This window comes from Asparagus officinalis, chromosome 8 (assembly GCF_001876935.1).
Source record: "Asparagus officinalis chromosome 8, Aspof.V1, whole genome shotgun sequence".
Classification (NCBI taxonomy): Eukaryota; Viridiplantae; Streptophyta; class Magnoliopsida; order Asparagales; family Asparagaceae; genus Asparagus; species Asparagus officinalis.
The window spans coordinates 75,277,910-75,295,717 of record NC_033801.1 but is presented as its reverse complement, the minus strand read 5'-3'; the positions used below and the strand labels follow the sequence as shown (position 1 = coordinate 75,295,717).

The window sequence follows — 17,808 nt, the reverse complement described above, 5'->3', positions numbered from 1 at the left end:
CGACGCTCCGATCTCGGCAGCGAGATCGGTGGCTCCCACTGTGACTTTTTCTCCTTGTGAACAAATCGCGAGCTCCTGTTATTCGGTCACTCGCTTTGGTGGGTTGTTTGCCTGCGCCGGGGTTGTTTGCCGTGGACCACCGCGCGATCTAGATCCGAACAGATCTACGCAGTATAACGGGTATTATTTCACCAAGGAAATAATAGCCGGAGGGATTATTTCACCAAGGAAACAATCGCTCGAATCTCGGGATCAAAGACCAAGCTTTGATCCGGAGTGTAACAACGTAGATCTGAGATCTCGATCCCCTCGAACTCCTGCCTTTTGTGATGCGGGTGCTCGTCGAGAATCAGATCCGAACGTCCAAGTCTTCAAGCCTTCAAAAACTCTGAGATGAGGTCTCAATCCGGCAGAGTTTCGGCTCTCCAAAAGTTCTTCCAAAAGTCCTCTCAAATGATGAATGACCCCGCCTATTTATAGGCAACCAGATCTGTGCATTTGGCACAGATCTGGGCGGCCACCTCAGGGTGGCTCGGCTCATGCCGAGCCACTCCGGGCTTTGCGTCCGTCTTTCGGTTGTTTCAAACTTTGTATCCGCTTCGTCCGTGATTCGGTTATGCGGTTGATTGGTCTGAAATTGATTCGTTGACTTGATTCCTGATTTGGCAATAAATCCGACTCTGAGTTTGATTCTGCACGCGAGTGGATTCATTCCGTCGTTCACGTGCGGTTCGTCAGCTTCGTAGCCTTGTTAATCCGCTTCATTGCGTGTCACTTGGCTTCGGTGTTGTGGACTGACGTTCGTGCTTAGATACGTCGCACGATGGTTCATTAGTTCGTGTTGAGCCGTGTTAAGGGATCTATAAGCAATTTTATATGCCTACAGGAATATAACGGTAAGACCGTGCTTAGCACGTGCTAAAATAGTAGCGAGTTTAGGTTCTAAGATTAGAATACCTACTCAAATCGATAAAACCTTTTGCATACAAATATGATGTTCTGATCTATTCATGATTTGAGATTTCAAATGTTTCCTCGATGGTTTTTACTTTTTAGATGGGCACGTGGAATGTCCTGAACATAGTAAATCGCGGAGCTTGTATCGGATGATGGCCCCGACCCGACCCATTTGCACCTACCCGGGGCGGTGGACCCTTATGCGCTTCTGTGAACGTGGCCGAAAAGTCATCGCTTGGAGTCGTTGAAGGGTCCGTCAGCAAGTTGTTGGGAAAGGAAACCCTAGCGATAGCCGTGCCCTCTATTTATCGCGGTACCGAAAGAACTGGGAATGGCAACAACGGCTAGGGTTTCAGATCTGGACGTAGAGCTGAGATCTCAGGGAAGAAGGAGGAGAGAGAGAGGAGATGGCGAGCAGCGGCGTGGATCTCGCGGACGTCGCCTCGATGGATCTGATGACGGAGCTGCTCCGCAGGATGAAATGCCAATCCAAACCCGATAAGCGCCTCATTCTCGTCGGTACTATTCTCTCTCTTTCTCTCACGCCTCTTTTACTTTGTTTCTTACGAGATCTGTACGTTTCGGTCCGGATCTGTGCTTTGGTTGAAGCGAATTGCGCAATTTCCATCGAGAGCCCGCTCGTTTTGACTGCATTTTCATTTGGGGAGAAGCTTGTTGATATTAAAAGCTAGGGTTTTTTTAATCATATTAATTATTTCTTTATTGTATATTAAGCCCCCAAAATCTTCATATTCTAATTTACACTCCCAAATCGTTTATGGCGAATACCCAGGGTTCGATTCCATCCGTGATTTGTAGCTTAGGTTAAACTCTTGGAATTAATTGGGTTAGGGGTGTTATTAAAACATATGAAGTGTAGACATTGGGTGTAAAAATAATTCAATATGGTATCTTGGTCTTAGGCAATGATTTTGAAAGCAGGCGGGTTAACAAATAAATCAAGGTAAAGCTTTGGGTTTATAAAAGAACCATTTTTTTTCCTGTTTTGTTATCATTCTGTAATTTAGCAAGAAGTTGGTTGACATTGAAGTTAACAACACAAGATTGTCACTTCCTAGAGAAATTCATACTTGGTTTGCTATTTTTCTAAGGGTTGTTAGATGGAAAATTTGGCTAATTCTTGTTACCGCTTGAATGTATAACGCAGCGCGGAAGTAATTAGCCTTGAAATCCACCAAGGGTGGTTCTTTGTATCCCTAGAGAAGGATCTTCGAATCTACATAGAACTTTGAATCCATGAAGAGAATATAATAAAGAGGAATTTTAATTGATGAAAAGTTATCTAATACCATGAGGTTTACGATCCTTCTTCTTAAATAGAAAAACAAACCCTACTCCTAATAAGAATAGAATTACTAAAGGAAGAAATAATTTAAACTACCTAAAAGACTCTATAACAAAGGAAACAAATCAGTCCAAATTGAGTCAAAATTGGTTTTAATCTAAATTGATTCTAATTTTATTCCTAAAAATAAACTCAAAGGTGATTATTTTTGGAATTCAACCAAAACAATGAGATTTTGAAAATATGGCATTTTGTTTGTCTCCGTCTCGTCGAGATAGGCTATTTATATATATAATATGTCAGATTCCGTATCTGGGTTGGAAGATATGATCGTTTCTTTATGAAAATCAATAATACGTATCTATCCGCATTTAGTTCATGATTGACACTCCATGAGATTGTCCGTTAAACGTCCTACTTCAAAGTAGCACTAAATTATTGGCAATCATACTATATAAATTATTAAATGATTCGTAGATATCCATTGCTTCATGTTCATGGAAGAGATAGGATACAGTGTTGTAAAAAGCAGGATATAGCGGTGCTATAAACGCCAGCTAATGCGGCGGAGTGGTGTGATACGCTCCGATAAACCTGATAGCGGGTGAGATTGTTGGAGAAACATCCGCTTTTTACTCGAAAAGGCGTTAATAGCAGCTACGGAAATACGCGGTGTTAGCGCTTAAAACATAAAATCGTTTATGTCTTTTCAAAAAAATCTCTACTGAACCCGCCCGAATCCAATTAAGACAAAGACCCATTCACTCCTGTCTCCTGCGCCGTTCTGACTCCTGATCCGATGCCCTAGCCACCCCTCTATCTCTCGTCATGCCTCTCACCTCCTTCGACAACGCACTTCCTTGCCCGGCTCTCATTGATGAGCTGGAAAACACCTCCGAGCAGGCAGCAACACCGCCTCCGTGCAACAGCCACTCCAGCACAACACAACCATCTCTCTCTCTCGCCCCTTTCTCTCACCTCTTCCAGTGACCATCCTTGTCGCCTCCATTAGAGGCTGAAACCACCTTCTCTGACGACAGCAACACCACCTCCGGTCGACTCCATTTCCCGCAGCAACACCGCCATCTCCGGTCGACTCCATTTCCAGCAACAACAACTCTCACAGGCTCAACTTCTCCATTGCTGTGTCTCTCTGTTGGGTTTGGTCTGCAATAGAGAGAAAAATGTAATTTGGCTAAATCATTTGCAAGCTCATCTACTTCAGATAGAGAGAAAAAGGTAATTTATTCTTTATAATTATACTACTTTATTAATATTATGCAATTGTTACACATCTATTTCATGCTTAGGCATCAAATATGCATTTATAGAATTTTTAGATTTTTTTGTAATTTTTCTTAATTTTTTATAATATTTAAATATATTTATATTTGACCTCTATTTAGCTATGCGTTATTTGCCGCTATTTTGCCGCAATAACCCTAAATAGCCTTAGTGGTACCCCACGACGACGCAACGGTATCCACTATTAGCAACCTTGATAGGATACTACAGTTCTTACTTGTTATGAATATATTTTTGAAAGCCATGTTTGGTGTTGCTTCTATTTATCAAGCTCACTTTGGTTGTCATGGGTATATTCTTGGACCAAGTTTGGTTTTTCTTTGGCATTTAAGTCTCAGTTTTCTCTAGATCACTAGCATGTAAATGTTCCTTAAAGAAACTCATTGATAAAACATTTAACTTTAATGATTAAAACAGATGTGCGTTTATGTTTTTATATGTTTGAATCTGGAGCATAACATTAGCGATTAGACTTAAAATTAGGTAGTCTTAACTACAGCAGTTTATTGTGTGGAAGAGTGGGGATTCAGTGTGTAGGTTTTTTTTTTCTTTTGGGGGTTGGGGGGGGGGTTACCATGTTGCTTGTCTTTCCCTTGCCAAAGGTATATGATAGGAATTATATAGGATACTTAATGTTGGAAGAAACTAATCTCATCTTTGTTGCATATTTCGAATATAATGCACTTAGGCTTTTAGATTCAACTTGTATTGTTGATTTTATCAACTCCAGAGTCCAAACTTTAGTACCTTTAATTGATCCATCATTACACAGTTGATGGTACTTCAACAATATTTGGCACCAACATAGTCCCGTGTGCTATTTATTGACTACTAAAGGGACATAAGTATTTTTTCCAATCATTCTGATTAACACAAGGAGTTTTGTAGCTTGGTAGAAAAAAGAGTTATCACTACCTTGCTCTTACATATAGAGGAAAATGATAATATTTTAGATCTAGAACTACCAACTTGATGTATAATCTGTGCAAAATCATATATCTGAAGGTGTGATTATTCCTTTTGTTTTAAAAAGTTATCATAAACGTTTTTCTCAATTAAAAGCATTAGTATCAGCGTGAAGGATTGTTTTGCTTGCCATAGGTGAAACTATAAGTAAACCCTCAATACATTGTTTTGTAGATTTTCTTTTGGTGTTATAGGCTTCTAATAAATGTTCTAAAAAGCAGCTATTTAATGTGATGTAAGCAGGGTACATAAAGTTAGGTAGTGTTTTAACTTCATTTATCCTAATGGAGGAATAATTTGTCTGCAAGTGGTCCTAATGCATTAACATATGACACTTGAATACGGGCTGAACCCTACTTTTTCTCGATCATATCCCGGTCTTTTCTTACAAATTTTAGTATATAATATCTATGAAATAGTAGAACTACCACTTGTACATATAGTTGCATGATTCCCCGAACCCCCTTGAACCGCCGTTCAGTTCTTGCAAATCGATTCCTGGTACATTTGCGAACCGATTCCCTCTGATGCACAAACCGGTACCCCAAAATTAGCGTACCACTTACAAGTATGCTAGATGCAAAGTCTATTTAAGTGCATGTGCGCAAGATGCAATGCAATATGTACAATTAAGTGAAGGGAGACACTCAATAGAGTGTATGAGCCGATGACTTTACTGTAACTAAACACCTATGTTAATTAAATGTAAAACGAAACATGATCCTGAAACAAGCTCTCTGAAAAAATAAAAAAAAAACAGAACAAAGAAACAAACTCCATCAAAAAGAAGTATTTAAATATATTGTATGAAAGAAATATTAAAATCCATAATTAGCTTTCTAGTTTTCTACTATATACTTAGGAAAAATTTAAGTGCACCCTAAAAAAATTACAACGTATCACTAACCGAACTTGCATACTGAAGCAAGCTACCCCTAACAAATTCAAATTTTCTAAGTGGCAAATTGTGTATCCGAATTCGTACCGTGAGCCGCTATGTACCACGTACTGGGTAACTATGCTTGTACATGCACTAATCAGTCCTAGCACTTTAAAAATTATAGAAAGGAAAAAAACATGTTTCTTGTTCAATTCATTAATTACTTAGTTTTCCAGGTCCTCCGGGATCCGGGAAGGGTACACAATCTCCGATTATAAAGGATGACTACTGCTTGTGTCATTTGGCCACTGGTGATATGTTGAGAGCTGCAGTTGCTGCCAAGACTCCTCTAGGGGTTAAGGCTAAAGAGGCGATGGATAAGGTGCTTTCCTGGAAATACCTTTTGAGTTTGATAGGTTAGATTGCTGTGCTAAAATTTAGTCTTAAGTTTCTGTTGTCTGCCTTGGTCTTTTCCAGGGAGAGCTCGTGTCTGATGACTTGGTTGTTGGAATAATTGATGAAGCTATGAAAAAGCCATCATGTCAAAAGGGTTTCATTCTTGATGGATTCCCTAGGACAGTTGTTCAAGCTGAAAAGGTTACATTATTTTCTCTTCTTTTCTTAATTATAAGTCTGGTCCATAATAATATGCACAAGTAAAGTTCATTTTCCGCAATGAGTTCTTATCTGCCTTTTTCATCATTTCTGCAGCTTGATGAGATGCTGCAAAAGCAGGGCGGAAAAATTGACAAGGTGCTCAATTTTGCAATTGATGACGCCATATTGGAAGAGAGAATTACCGGTCGTTGGATCCATCCGTCTAGTGGGAGGACTTACCATACAAAATTTGCACCTCCAAAGGTTCCTGGCACTGATGATGTAAGTGAAGGCGCTTTATTGTTGCTACTGGTGGTTTTTCTTGTTCTATTCATATTTTTTGTTTACATCCTCCTTTTGTGAGTATGCTTTTATTGTATATCCTTGTTATAGAAGATGCAACAATTTACATAACCACAAATTATGCAGTTTTTCATATGTAAAGATCCTATAATAAGGAAAACTATTGAGAACACAGTGGCAATGTTATTGTGGTTTTCTAGTCCAGATGAGTGAGTCTAGGAGAATCGTTTTCATGACCTTTCTGCAATAATTAGATCAGTGTTTTTGTATAAATCTTCATGATTTAAATGTTTTTAAGAAGTGATGTAACAGGACTTCACTATGAGTAATGATAACCATATATCCACAATCGTTAATGATTGCAACTTATGGAACGAGGTTCAGGTGATGATTAACATATAATGGGTCTTAACTTTTAGGTCGCCTAGTCATCTGAGTTTACCAGTTGTTAGCTAGGTGGTGATGGCGTAGTTCCTCTATGGAGTGTCATCAATGCACTGTTTATGAGTTAGTGGCCTGTTGATTTTGATGATTCTGAATTTCTGATGAAGCTAGTATGTTGGTTCCCTCATTGCGTGCTTCCTTATTATTACATGATTCTTATTCTTATTCCTCTTTATAGGTCACTGGAGAACCCCTGATCCAAAGGAAAGACGACACAGCTGCAGTTCTCAAGTCTAGACTCGAAGCTTTCCACAGGCAAACAGAACCTGTATGTCGCTTTCTATTTTATTCAACAAGATTTATGCCATGCTGTTTGTAACAATAACAATTTCACTCAACTATTCACATCTGCTTGAATGGAATCTACGTTTCCATTTATTACAATGGTTGATTCCTTTGTACTGTTTAATACCTTCAAGGCTTCAACCTACCGAGTTCCCATATTTTTTTGTCTCACTATATTTTGTTAACTGCAGATAGATACAAACCTTTGCTTATTATTACTATTTCAGTGGAAGTTGTCATATTCGAATATACATTTGTTTGATAATATATATCTTATATAGTTGTGTTTTCATCAAGGTTGCATAGGTACGGGTACGAGACATGGAAAATTTGTAAAAAGTAAGGTACGGGGACACGACTCATATATATATATATATATATATAAGTAACAATTATATTAACTATAACAATTTTAATATGTTTAATTTCAAATTGAGAAATAAGCTCATTCCTTAAAATTATAACTATGTTATCGAAACGGGTGCTGAAAATAAACAAACCCAAACCCTATTTAACTGAATCAAAACAGGTGCTTAAACCCAAATCCAAACACAAACCCTATTTAATTGAATCAAAATAGGTGCTCAAACCCAAACCCAAACCCTATTTAACTGAAAACCCTAGATTCCATTTCTCTCCTGATGTTGCCACGAGAATATCGTGTTATCGAAACCTTGTTCCCCTTTGAAGCTTCCCTGACCTCGTCGACGCTTCCCCGACCCTCGTCGAAGCTTCCCCGACCCCGTCGAAGCTTCCCCGACCCTCGTTGACGCTTCCCCGACCTCGTCGAAGCTTTCCCGACTCGCGTCGACGTTTCCCCGACCTCGTCTTCGATCTCCGAGCTTATTTTCTCCCGTGCCCCCTCCGTTTGGGTGCGGAAACATACCTAAACCGCACCCGCCACGGGTACGGCGCCAAAATTACCGTGTCGGAGTATCACAGGTTTTCATGTTAGGATTCTGGAAAATAGCTTTGTTCAACAGTCTGGTCCATATGTGCTAGTAATAACTTTTACACTGCTTGAAAGTGTGTCAAAAATTTTGGATATGCAACACAAGTTCAAGCTTAGATCTTTCTTCACAAACTGAGCCAAAACCGAAATGTAACCTAGGAAATAAACATGCATTGAAAACATCTTGAATTTAAGGGGAAAAGACATGTCTTTAGAAATTTCTAAATACGATTGGTGCAAGTTTCCTCCCATCTTATTTTTTCAGCAGTTCTTTTAAACCTTTACGATTGAAGATCTTTAGGGAAAAATGGAGTTTCCTGAGTTCAATGAAGAGAAGGCTCCAGATCCTCTCAGTCACAGTGCCAAAGATTGTTAAGATTAATTCTACCAGGTTATCTGTTTAGTGTGATGGTGGAGCTTACATTTTAGTATTACGAATTCATGGGTCAGGGAAGTTACCAATGGCAGGAATTGGATCATATTTAAAAGCTTATTCACTTAAAGGAATGTGAAAAAAAGATCCTTGTAAGCTATGGGGCTTTTCGTTAATACACTTATGTTTTTATATGTCTGTTCAATGTTATAGAAGGCGCTAGGTGGATTAGGCGTTCGAGCTGGGGCCTAACACCTAGGCGCCGCCGCCTGCCCCCCCCCCCCCCCCCCCCCCGCCTATTTTTTAATTTATTTAATTATAATAATTCACCAAAATATGTATTAAGTTCATATAAAATTGCAAAAAATAGATAAATGACATGATTAGATCCATAATCGACCATGCATAAATAACTAAATAGCCAAGTACTAAGAAACATCACCGTGTACAACATCACCGTGTTCAACATCACCATGTTCAACATAAGACCAAGTACTAAGAAACATCACCGTGTTCAACATAACAAGTCACCACAGTAGTAAATAATATCACAAACTCAGAAGTCCAATGCTCAAGAAGAAAAAAAAAACACAAATAGTCTAAATGCCTAGCATGGGATATAATCATATAATCTAATGAGAATCACAAAGCCGATGGTAAAAATTAACAACATAAGGCTACCTGCCAAATCACCCATCCACATTACACAGCATAACAAGTGGCAATGACAACTGTCAAATATTAAAAGGAAACGCATAAAATTAAGATGATAATCTCCAGATAAACTAAATTCCTCATCTCAAACAATCGGAGATAACACCAGGAGTCTTATAACAAAACAAACCCTAAAATGCTTATAACAGTCTTAAACCAAACGATCGTAGTCTCATATAATCCCAAAAGCTCAAAAGCGATAAAGAGATAGGAACGATACCGATCCCAAATCTCAAAGGTAAGACTTCTGGAACTTGGCGCGAGCTCCATGACCGCCAAACTTCTTAGGCTCGCACCGCCTCGGATCAGCAACGAGCAGAGTCTGATCGTAGTCGATGAGGATGTCCTTGATCTCCTTGATCTGCTCGTTGATGTACTTCTGGTAGAAGGCGACGAGGGCCTTCGCGATGCTCTGGCAGATGGCGTAGATTTGGGAGGTGGCTGGTGGCGGGAGAGGACCGGCGGGGGAGGGGGCTGCGGGACTGCGGGACTTTGGAGAGGATGGCAGCGGGAGAGGACCGGCGGAGAGAAATTCAAAGAGAGAGAGAGAGACTAAGAGAGATAGGGAGATGGAGAGGCTACAGGTTAGAGATGAGGGTGGGGGGGGGAGGGTTAGTTTATGGGTTCGGGTGACAAGTTACGGGTTCGAGTTTGGATTTTTTTTCCTCCTTTTTTATTAAAAAAGATAAAGCGTCCGCCTAGCCCTAGACGGCTGCCTCGCCCAGACCGGCCGCTCCGGCAGGTTTGCGAAGCTCCGCCTAGGCCGCTTTTTTAGAACACTGTCTGTTGCACATGCATAAATATTCACTTAAAAAGAAAATGGGAAAATAAGGGAGCCTTGTAATGTATGGGGCTTTTACGTGACGTGATTCTCATATGCTTGCATGGTTGGGTCTTGAATTCAGGGGTCAGTTAACCATGGCAGAAATGAGAAATTATTTATTCACTTAAAAGAGCATAGGAAAATAGAAGAGCCTTGTGGTATGTAAGGGGCTTTTCGTTAATACACCTATATTTTTATATTTCTGATGTACATGCATAAATATTCACTTAAAGATATCATGGAGATAAAGAGAGCTCTGTAATGTAAGGGGCTTTTTTATGGACAAGATTCCTATAGGCTTACATGTGTAGCGTAACAAATTCATGGTTTAGGCGAGTTAACCAAGGCAGAAATCGGATCTCATTTAAAGGATTATTCACTTACAGGGACATGGGATGATAGAAGAGCCTTGTAATGTAAGGAGCTTTTTGTTAATACACGTGTTTTTATATTTCTGATGCACATGCATAAAAGTTCATATATGTTGGATATGCTTGCATACATATCTTTATCCGGTTTTAATATGTCTCTCAATTTTTCTTTTGCTTGCTTGGCGAGCATATTGTCCTAGACTTGGGCCAAAGTGGCATTTACCCAAGTACACTTTTGACCTATCCTGTCCAGGTTGTGGAGGCCAAATTTATATTCTGCTTTTTCAGCTTTATGCATATCATCATCACCAGTCAAAAAGGAAAGGAAAAAAGAAAGGAAAAGAACACCACTCAGCCAAACTAACAATCACCATCTCTTAGAATCCTGCAGGAAAGGGGAGCCCCAATTCAAACCCTAATATAAAAAACACCCACCCATTATACCTTCGTACCTCTGAGGTCTCTTTTAGGGGTATTAGTCCTGATACATGCATTCAATCCTCGGGTAAAGCCTGCAGCTGGAATGTGCTGGATTGCATAAGTAGTCAGACATATGTTTCATCTCTTAATTTTTCAAGGATTTTTAAGTTAATACTTGTTTTAGTATTGTTGTGTTTGCTGTGTTCATGCAACATTCTTCATTTTACTGATTTTCAGGCTTTCTCAACTTTTAGTTAAATTGATTTGATTTCTCGTGCAGGTCATTGATTACTATTCCAAGAAGGGCATTGTGGCAGAGCTTCATGCGGAGAAACCCCCTAAAGAAGTTACTGCTGAGGTTCAAAAAGCTCTTTCATGATGATCAGGAGCTCTTCATTTTGTTGCCCAAGCGTCAGATGTAAACTTAATTTAACAAAAAGGAACTATTAGGCTTGGATGCCCTTGTGTACCAGTTCTCATTTAAATTCCGAAAGGACGAGTTGAGTCTCCTTCGTCGGCTTTGTGAGCCAAAGAGTTACTTTCAAGTTTTTTTTATTTACAATAAAAAGTTTTGTATTAGAACATGTGAAATGTTCCGCTAAAAATTTCTGCTATTTCTGGCTTTGGATTGCAGAGATCCAGCCATTTCTGTCTTTCTAAAAATTTCTGTTTCTTTGGATGTCTGTTTCATGTTGAAAAGTTCTGCTGATATAACTGTTATTTTCCATTATTTTCTCATGGGGTGCATGTGGCACATTTATTTTGTTTTAAGTTTGCCTAATGCTAGTGAGGAACCAATAAAAAATAAAAAAAAGCCACAAATCCTATAGAGGGCCTCTGTACAAAATTATACAAGGTGGGAAGGAGAATGTACCATCTTTTAGTGCAGATCTTAAAGATGATGAGTGCAACGAAAGTTGAACTTCTGTTTGCACTGATGCGATATTTATCATAATATTGATCACTGCAGCAGTGTAACATTTTTTTTATTTATGAATGTGATGTAACATTTTGATTGCGCTAATATCTTATATTAAACCCCTCACTTTGCCCTCAGCAGGATTTTTTGCCCAGTGTTAATTCTCCCACATCTACATATTTGGTCCGGTGCGTGTGAAGTACTCTGTACATACACGACAATTTTGAATCTTCATCAGTAATTCAGCTTGATTCTAGGCAATCAGACCTTTATGCTATGTTTGGGAGTTTCCTAAAGGAGGAGATGGGAAATAAGGGAAGGGAAAACAATGTAAAGAAAAGAAAAATGAAGGAGGGGGGAAAAAAATAATAATCATGTTTGGAAATTTAACAATAGAAATGGAGATGAACCATTTCTTAGCCGTTAGACTTGTATCATGCTGTTCCAAAACAATTTATCTCCTCCGCAGCACAATCTGCTGGTTAACCAAATAAATATATAATGAATGGAGGTCAAAGGAATGTAAAATTTATTAACTTTCCTTTTCCCCCCGGGGCCCCTTTGAATCGGAACCTCTCTCTTCATGTTTACACCTCGCAACTTAATCAAGTTCCTTCCAGTTAAAAATCCCAAACGTCAGTGTATTACACGTCCGCTGACTAAACTCTACTAACAATTTCACGCTCCATTTTCGACCAATTAAAATACCAGAAACACAAAATTAAGTAAAGAGAGAAATTTTGATCACCGGAGGACAAATTTTCAAAACCGACCCATTTGTGAATTTAATCCCAAAAAACGACATCATTCAAACAAAATTGCAAAAATCGACCTGGTTTCAGCCTCAGCGCTGAAACCAGGTCGGTTTTTGCAATTTTGTTTGAATGAGGTCGTTTTTTGGGAATAAAAGTCTAATGGGTCAGATTTGAAAATTTGCCCGATCGGTGGAGGAGTCTTGGCCAACGATCAAAGAAAAGATAGTGAATGATGAAGAGATTGGACAAATTTTCAAAACAGTCATCTTTGGACTTTTGATCCCAAAAAAAGACTTATTTCCAACTTATTTTCAGAAACCGACCTGGTGTCAGCTTCAGCGTCGAAACCAGGTCGGTTTCTGAAAAAAATTTTCGAAACTTCACGGGAGTTGAGCTTTTCTTTTATATACATTAAATCTTTATTATTTTGAAAGTAGCATCAGTCATGGAATTCCAATTAGGGCCCTCAATTATTCTGAGGTTATCCTGAAATTGAGTCCCTCAACCGATTCAGGAACTCTGCGGTTTCGTACCCCCCCCCCCCCCCCCCGCCCCCCGCCCCCCTAGTTCTTATTTATTTGAAATTAGCCCATCCAATTAAGAGTAGAGGAAGAAATTGAAGAGATCACCAAGTAAAATTTAATGTCTTACCTATGGTTTCCCTCACTAGGATCAAAGCCCCTGTTTCCGTGATTTCCTATTATCAACCTACATTTCTGTTCTACTCATCAACCAGCAAAGGTTGCTGGGATCCAACAGTTTCATTAACTCTCAAACATCCGACGCTCTCGCGTCTTGAAAATTGCAAAACTTCTGATCACTTCAAGCAGATTTTGTGCCAAATGATGCGCTTTCATCTCACCACCCGAACATTTCCCATGAGCAGGCTTCTCTACTTCTCTGCGGTTTCTCACCCGGAGAATCTCAAAGATGCCATTCTCCTCTTTAAGCACTTTACCCCCTTCCCCAATCTCTATATTTGCAATATTATGATCTCAGCTCTGTCATTGCCACTCTACAAGTTTATGCTTTCATCTTGCATATACCCTGATGAACAGACCCTGCTTGCTCTTCTTAAAACTTGCGAGGATTTGTCAGTGGGTAAAAATATCCATGCCCACGCTGTCATTTTTGGATTCAGTTCTTATACGTATCTGCAAAATTCTCTGAAAAAAATGTATATGGGTTTTGGGAAGATGGGTCTTGCTCAAAAGGTGTTTGAACGATTGCCCGTGAAAGATACAGTATCGTATAACATCATGATATCGGGTTATGCCAAAATGGGTTGCATCTCTAGAGCGTTTCATGTGCTTGATGATATGCAGCAATCTGGTATTGAGCTGGATCATTACACGATGGTAGGTCTTTTAATGTGTTGTGGGCATTTGAAAGATGTACGTATAGGAAAATGCGTTCATGGATGGATGATAAGGAAAACTTATTTGTGTAATTGGGGCTTGGTGTTGAGTAATGCCCTTTTGGATATGTATGTCAAATGCGAGGATATGAAGTGTGCTTCGACTGTTTTTTATAGACTCTCTGAAAAGGATTGCATCTCATGGAACATAATTATGTCAGGATTTGCTAGCATTGGGGAATTGGATGCGGCGTTCGAAATATTCACTGAAGCGCCTGTGAGAGATTTGGTCTCATGGAACTCTCTGCTTGCTGGTTGTGCTCAAAAGGGTGATATTATAAGAGTAGAGAAGCTTTTCAAGGCCATGATTGCTCAGAATATCAGACCTGATAAGGTGACAGCTATTAATCTGGTTTGTGCCGCTGCAGAAATGGGAGTTTTGAATCAAGGGAGATCTGTTCATGGTTGGATCTTAAAAGAGCACGGAAATCTCGATGCTTTCCTGGGATCAGCGCTGATAGATATGTATAGCAAGTGTGGGAGCATTGAAAGGTCTCTTTCTGTTCTCAAGGCTCTCTCTGATAAAGATATTGCGGTTTGGACAGCGATGATAACGGGTCTTGCATTCCATGGTCGTGGATCTAAAGCATTAGAACTTTTCAAGAAAATGGTAGAAGAAGAAGACCTACTTCCAAATTCAGTGACGTTGCTTGCAGTTCTTACTGCTTGTAGTCATGCTGGCTTTGTTGAGCAAGGCTATAAATTTTTCAAGGATATGAAGCAAAACTATAGTATTTATCCGGGGGTGGAACATTACGGGTGTATGGTTGATCTTTTTGCTCGATCAGGAAGGCTAACGGATGCCATCGACTTGATCAGAAGGATGCCAATGAAGCCGACTCCATCAATGTGGGGTGCTGTATTAAGTGCAAGTAAAGCTTATGGAGATTTAAAACTCGCAGAAGCTGCTTTAAGGGAGCTCCAGATGCTTGAACCGGATAAAGAAGGTGGGTATATTTTGTTGTCTAATGTGTATGCGTCTTATGGACAGTGGAGCTATTCTAATGAGGTTAGAGTGGCTATGGAAAGTAGGGGGATAAAGAAAATGGCTGGTTGTAGTAGTTTGGTGGTAAATGGGGTTGTTCATGAGTTTGTTTCTTCTGATAAGAGGCACCCAAGAGAAGAGGATATTAATTTTGTAATGCATAACTTGCATGGAGAGATGAGGTTTCTTGCTGAAGTGAGATGATAGTTCTCATGATATGAAGGCTTTTTGATATGAGGTATAACTCTCTCTTTTAATGTAATTAGCATTTGGCTTAATTTTGATGCTTATGAAATGATTGCTCAAATATCCTTTTTTTTTCTTTTGGCAGATGGTCTGTGCCCTAAGATTGCCCTTGGCTAGTTTCAGGTGGATATTCAATGAGTAATACAACAATCTACAAGCAAATAACCTTAGTTTTCTTATCAATTTTCTCAGTTGAGGATAATATATCTTCACATTGCATATATTATCAACAATATACTATATTACAACAACGGAAGCAACAAAAAAGCTGTTGTTCCAAAATTTAAATCTCTTCATTCATCTCTGTCATGGATCACCGCTACTTCATCAACAACTGGAAATGCCTTTTATTACTTCCTTGGTCGATGTTTAATAGGTATGATACTCATTATTTTTTGCACCATCAACTATAATCCTATCACTCCTACTGGCATACGCATCAATTATGTAGAATTAGCCTTGACATTAATTTACTTAGGCAGAGTGCAGATTTTCATTCTTTTAATTAATTAGTTATTTCTAAATTCCTGTTAAAATCTAGAATCATCTGAGTTAGATTTGTGCCTGTTTTGATTAATGGGTCAAAATGGTATCTCCTTCCCTTTCTCCCTTTTCACATTTATAAACATCTTATATGATCCCAACTTCTGTAAAGAGATCAAACCTAATTTTCCTTTCCTACTTCCCATACGGCATATTATGCAAAGAGCAATTGATCTCTGGCTTGATATATGCATTGCTGGTAATATCCCCATCCTGCCTAAGTTATGAATATCAACCATTCAAGTTCAGATTTTTTCCGTTTTTGCCTAAATTAGTATTGTTTTCACTTCATGTGAAGCACTGAGGATACCGTATCCTATGGCCGCCGCTCTGACAATGACTTTCTACTACTCAGTTCCTCCTGCTATGCATGCTTTACCTTTGCAGCTTTGGATATCGGCAGTGTAGATGGTGATTTCTTTTTTGCTATGTCTAAATTCTACCCTGCGGACATATTTTTTGATCTAAATTCCCCAACATGGAATGTAAAACACTTGCTATCTAGAACGGAAATTTGCTAATTAGAAACACAGCCTAGCTGCAAGAAAAGATTTCCACTAAACAGATGGATCAAAACAAATATGGGAGTCTCAGTATAGCATCATAGAGGTCATTTCGGAAGATAATTCCAGATTTTTTTTGGTTTTCTATAGAACTATTTGAAATCAAAATTAGTCTGCAATTATCACTGTAATTGATTCATCATGATACAGTATGTCTCATCTCCTTTTCATTGCTAATGGTATTGGTCTTCTTTGTGGAGTGATCCACTCATTCAACCACCTGAAATTTCTGATCAAGTGTCTGTTTTACAGGGAACAAAATCTATGCACATTAACTGAATCGGATGAACTTTCATTATCCTGGTTAATGTTCTTTTATGTCATGCAACCTTGTGATTTTCGGAGATGGGCCAAATCAGTATATAATGGACGCATATGGAAACTTTTATATTACCAGAGACCAAGTGAGTAAAAGTTTAGATTTTGTTTAATCAAAGTAATTGGCACAGATTCAATTATTTTTAAAGTGTAGAACAATATCCGAACAACAGACAAAGGTCATACCAAAAAATAAAATAATAAAAAAAGAAAAAGAAATGAAAAAACTATATTGCCAAGCACCAAGCAAGTACAATCTAAAGATTTGGCTTAATCAAAGTATTATAGATGTTGTTATGACTCTAACTACGTGAAGTTGACAGGAATGAAACGGAGATCATTCAAACTTTATGGATTTGGATTAGTTCCTTCAAATAATTATTGATGTTATGCATGCTTAACTCAATCCGATATAAATTCTTGAACAAGATACTGAGCCATTACTATTACCTGTTGCAAACTTTTTGAGTGTTATGTATTTTATGAGCTCAATGCATTTAAATAAAGTTCTATCTTTAACTATTGATAAACAAATATACTTTGCTATCTTTACTGTGCCAGTAGTGTCAATTATTTCGTGATTGCCTGGTATTATATAATAATAAGTTATATGATAATAAGTGTTTCATCTGTGGGGCCACATCTTAATCAACACTTACTTTTACTTTTTTAAACTTTGTTTTCCTTATCCATTTAGAAGATTTTTACTTCTAATGGCGCCTTTTCTTGACTAAGTATGGGATTAAGGGATAATTGAAAAGCAGAGCACATGGCTAGAATAATTTATGTTACGTAGGTGTTTATTGAAATGTAGGAGAATGAAAATGTAAAAATGCTATATATCAGACTAATAACTCAGACTCACCCATGTTGAATAAAGGCTAAATATCAGAAAACACCCCTTCGGATGATTATCATTCAGATATCCCCATAAATTTCAAAATACTAGAGACCTTTCTTTAAGTTTAGGGTTATTAGAAAACCCTCTTTAACTATAAAATTTTATAATTTTATCAGGAAACCGCCCTAAATAGTGTTAATCACAATTTCAATGCGTGGGTGGTATTATGCAAGGTATTAAATATGGGATTAAGAAATAGGGGAAAAGCAGAGTAAATGACTAGAATGTTTTATGTGATGTAGATGTTTATTGAAACGTAGGACAATGAAAAAATAAAAATGCTATATATCAGACAAATAGCTCAGACTCACCCATGTTGAATAAAGGCTAAAATTGAGAAAACCTTCCTTTAGATGATTATCATTCAGATATCCCCATAATTTTCCTAATATCAGAAATCCTCCCTAAGCGTAGGGGTTATTGGAAAACCCCCTTTAACTATAAAATTTTATGATTTTATAAGGA

The 17,808-nt window shown here is 38.4% G+C and overlaps 2 protein-coding genes across 5 annotated transcripts in view; both read left to right on the top strand.

Moving 5' to 3' along the window:
* Positions 1,235-11,359, top strand: LOC109819601 (adenylate kinase 4). Its single transcript, XM_020385380.1, has 6 exons — positions 1,235-1,476; positions 5,651-5,796; positions 5,892-6,011; positions 6,126-6,293; positions 6,937-7,026; positions 10,977-11,359. Exons 1-6 carry the CDS (start codon positions 1,365-1,367, stop codon positions 11,073-11,075), a joined length of 735 nt encoding a protein of 244 aa, XP_020240969.1. The 5' UTR covers positions 1,235-1,364; the 3' UTR covers positions 11,076-11,359.
* LOC109822390 (pentatricopeptide repeat-containing protein At3g04750, mitochondrial) overlaps positions 12,954-17,808 on the top strand; it is an 8,259-nt gene continuing 3,404 nt past the window's right edge. Inside the window, exons 1-3 of one of the 4 annotated variants that reach the window (XM_020388584.1) lie at positions 12,954-15,010; positions 15,104-15,141; positions 16,377-16,528. In XM_020388584.1, the coding sequence (XP_020244173.1) occupies positions 13,024-14,976 (1,953 nt within the window). In that variant the 5' untranslated portion in view covers positions 12,954-13,023 and the 3' untranslated portion in view covers positions 14,977-15,010; positions 15,104-15,141; positions 16,377-16,528. Of the gene's footprint in view, positions 15,011-15,103; positions 15,395-16,376; positions 16,529-17,808 lie in introns of all 4 variants that reach the window. The other 3 variants (XM_020388583.1, XM_020388587.1, XM_020388586.1) reach the window with 3 other exon arrangements.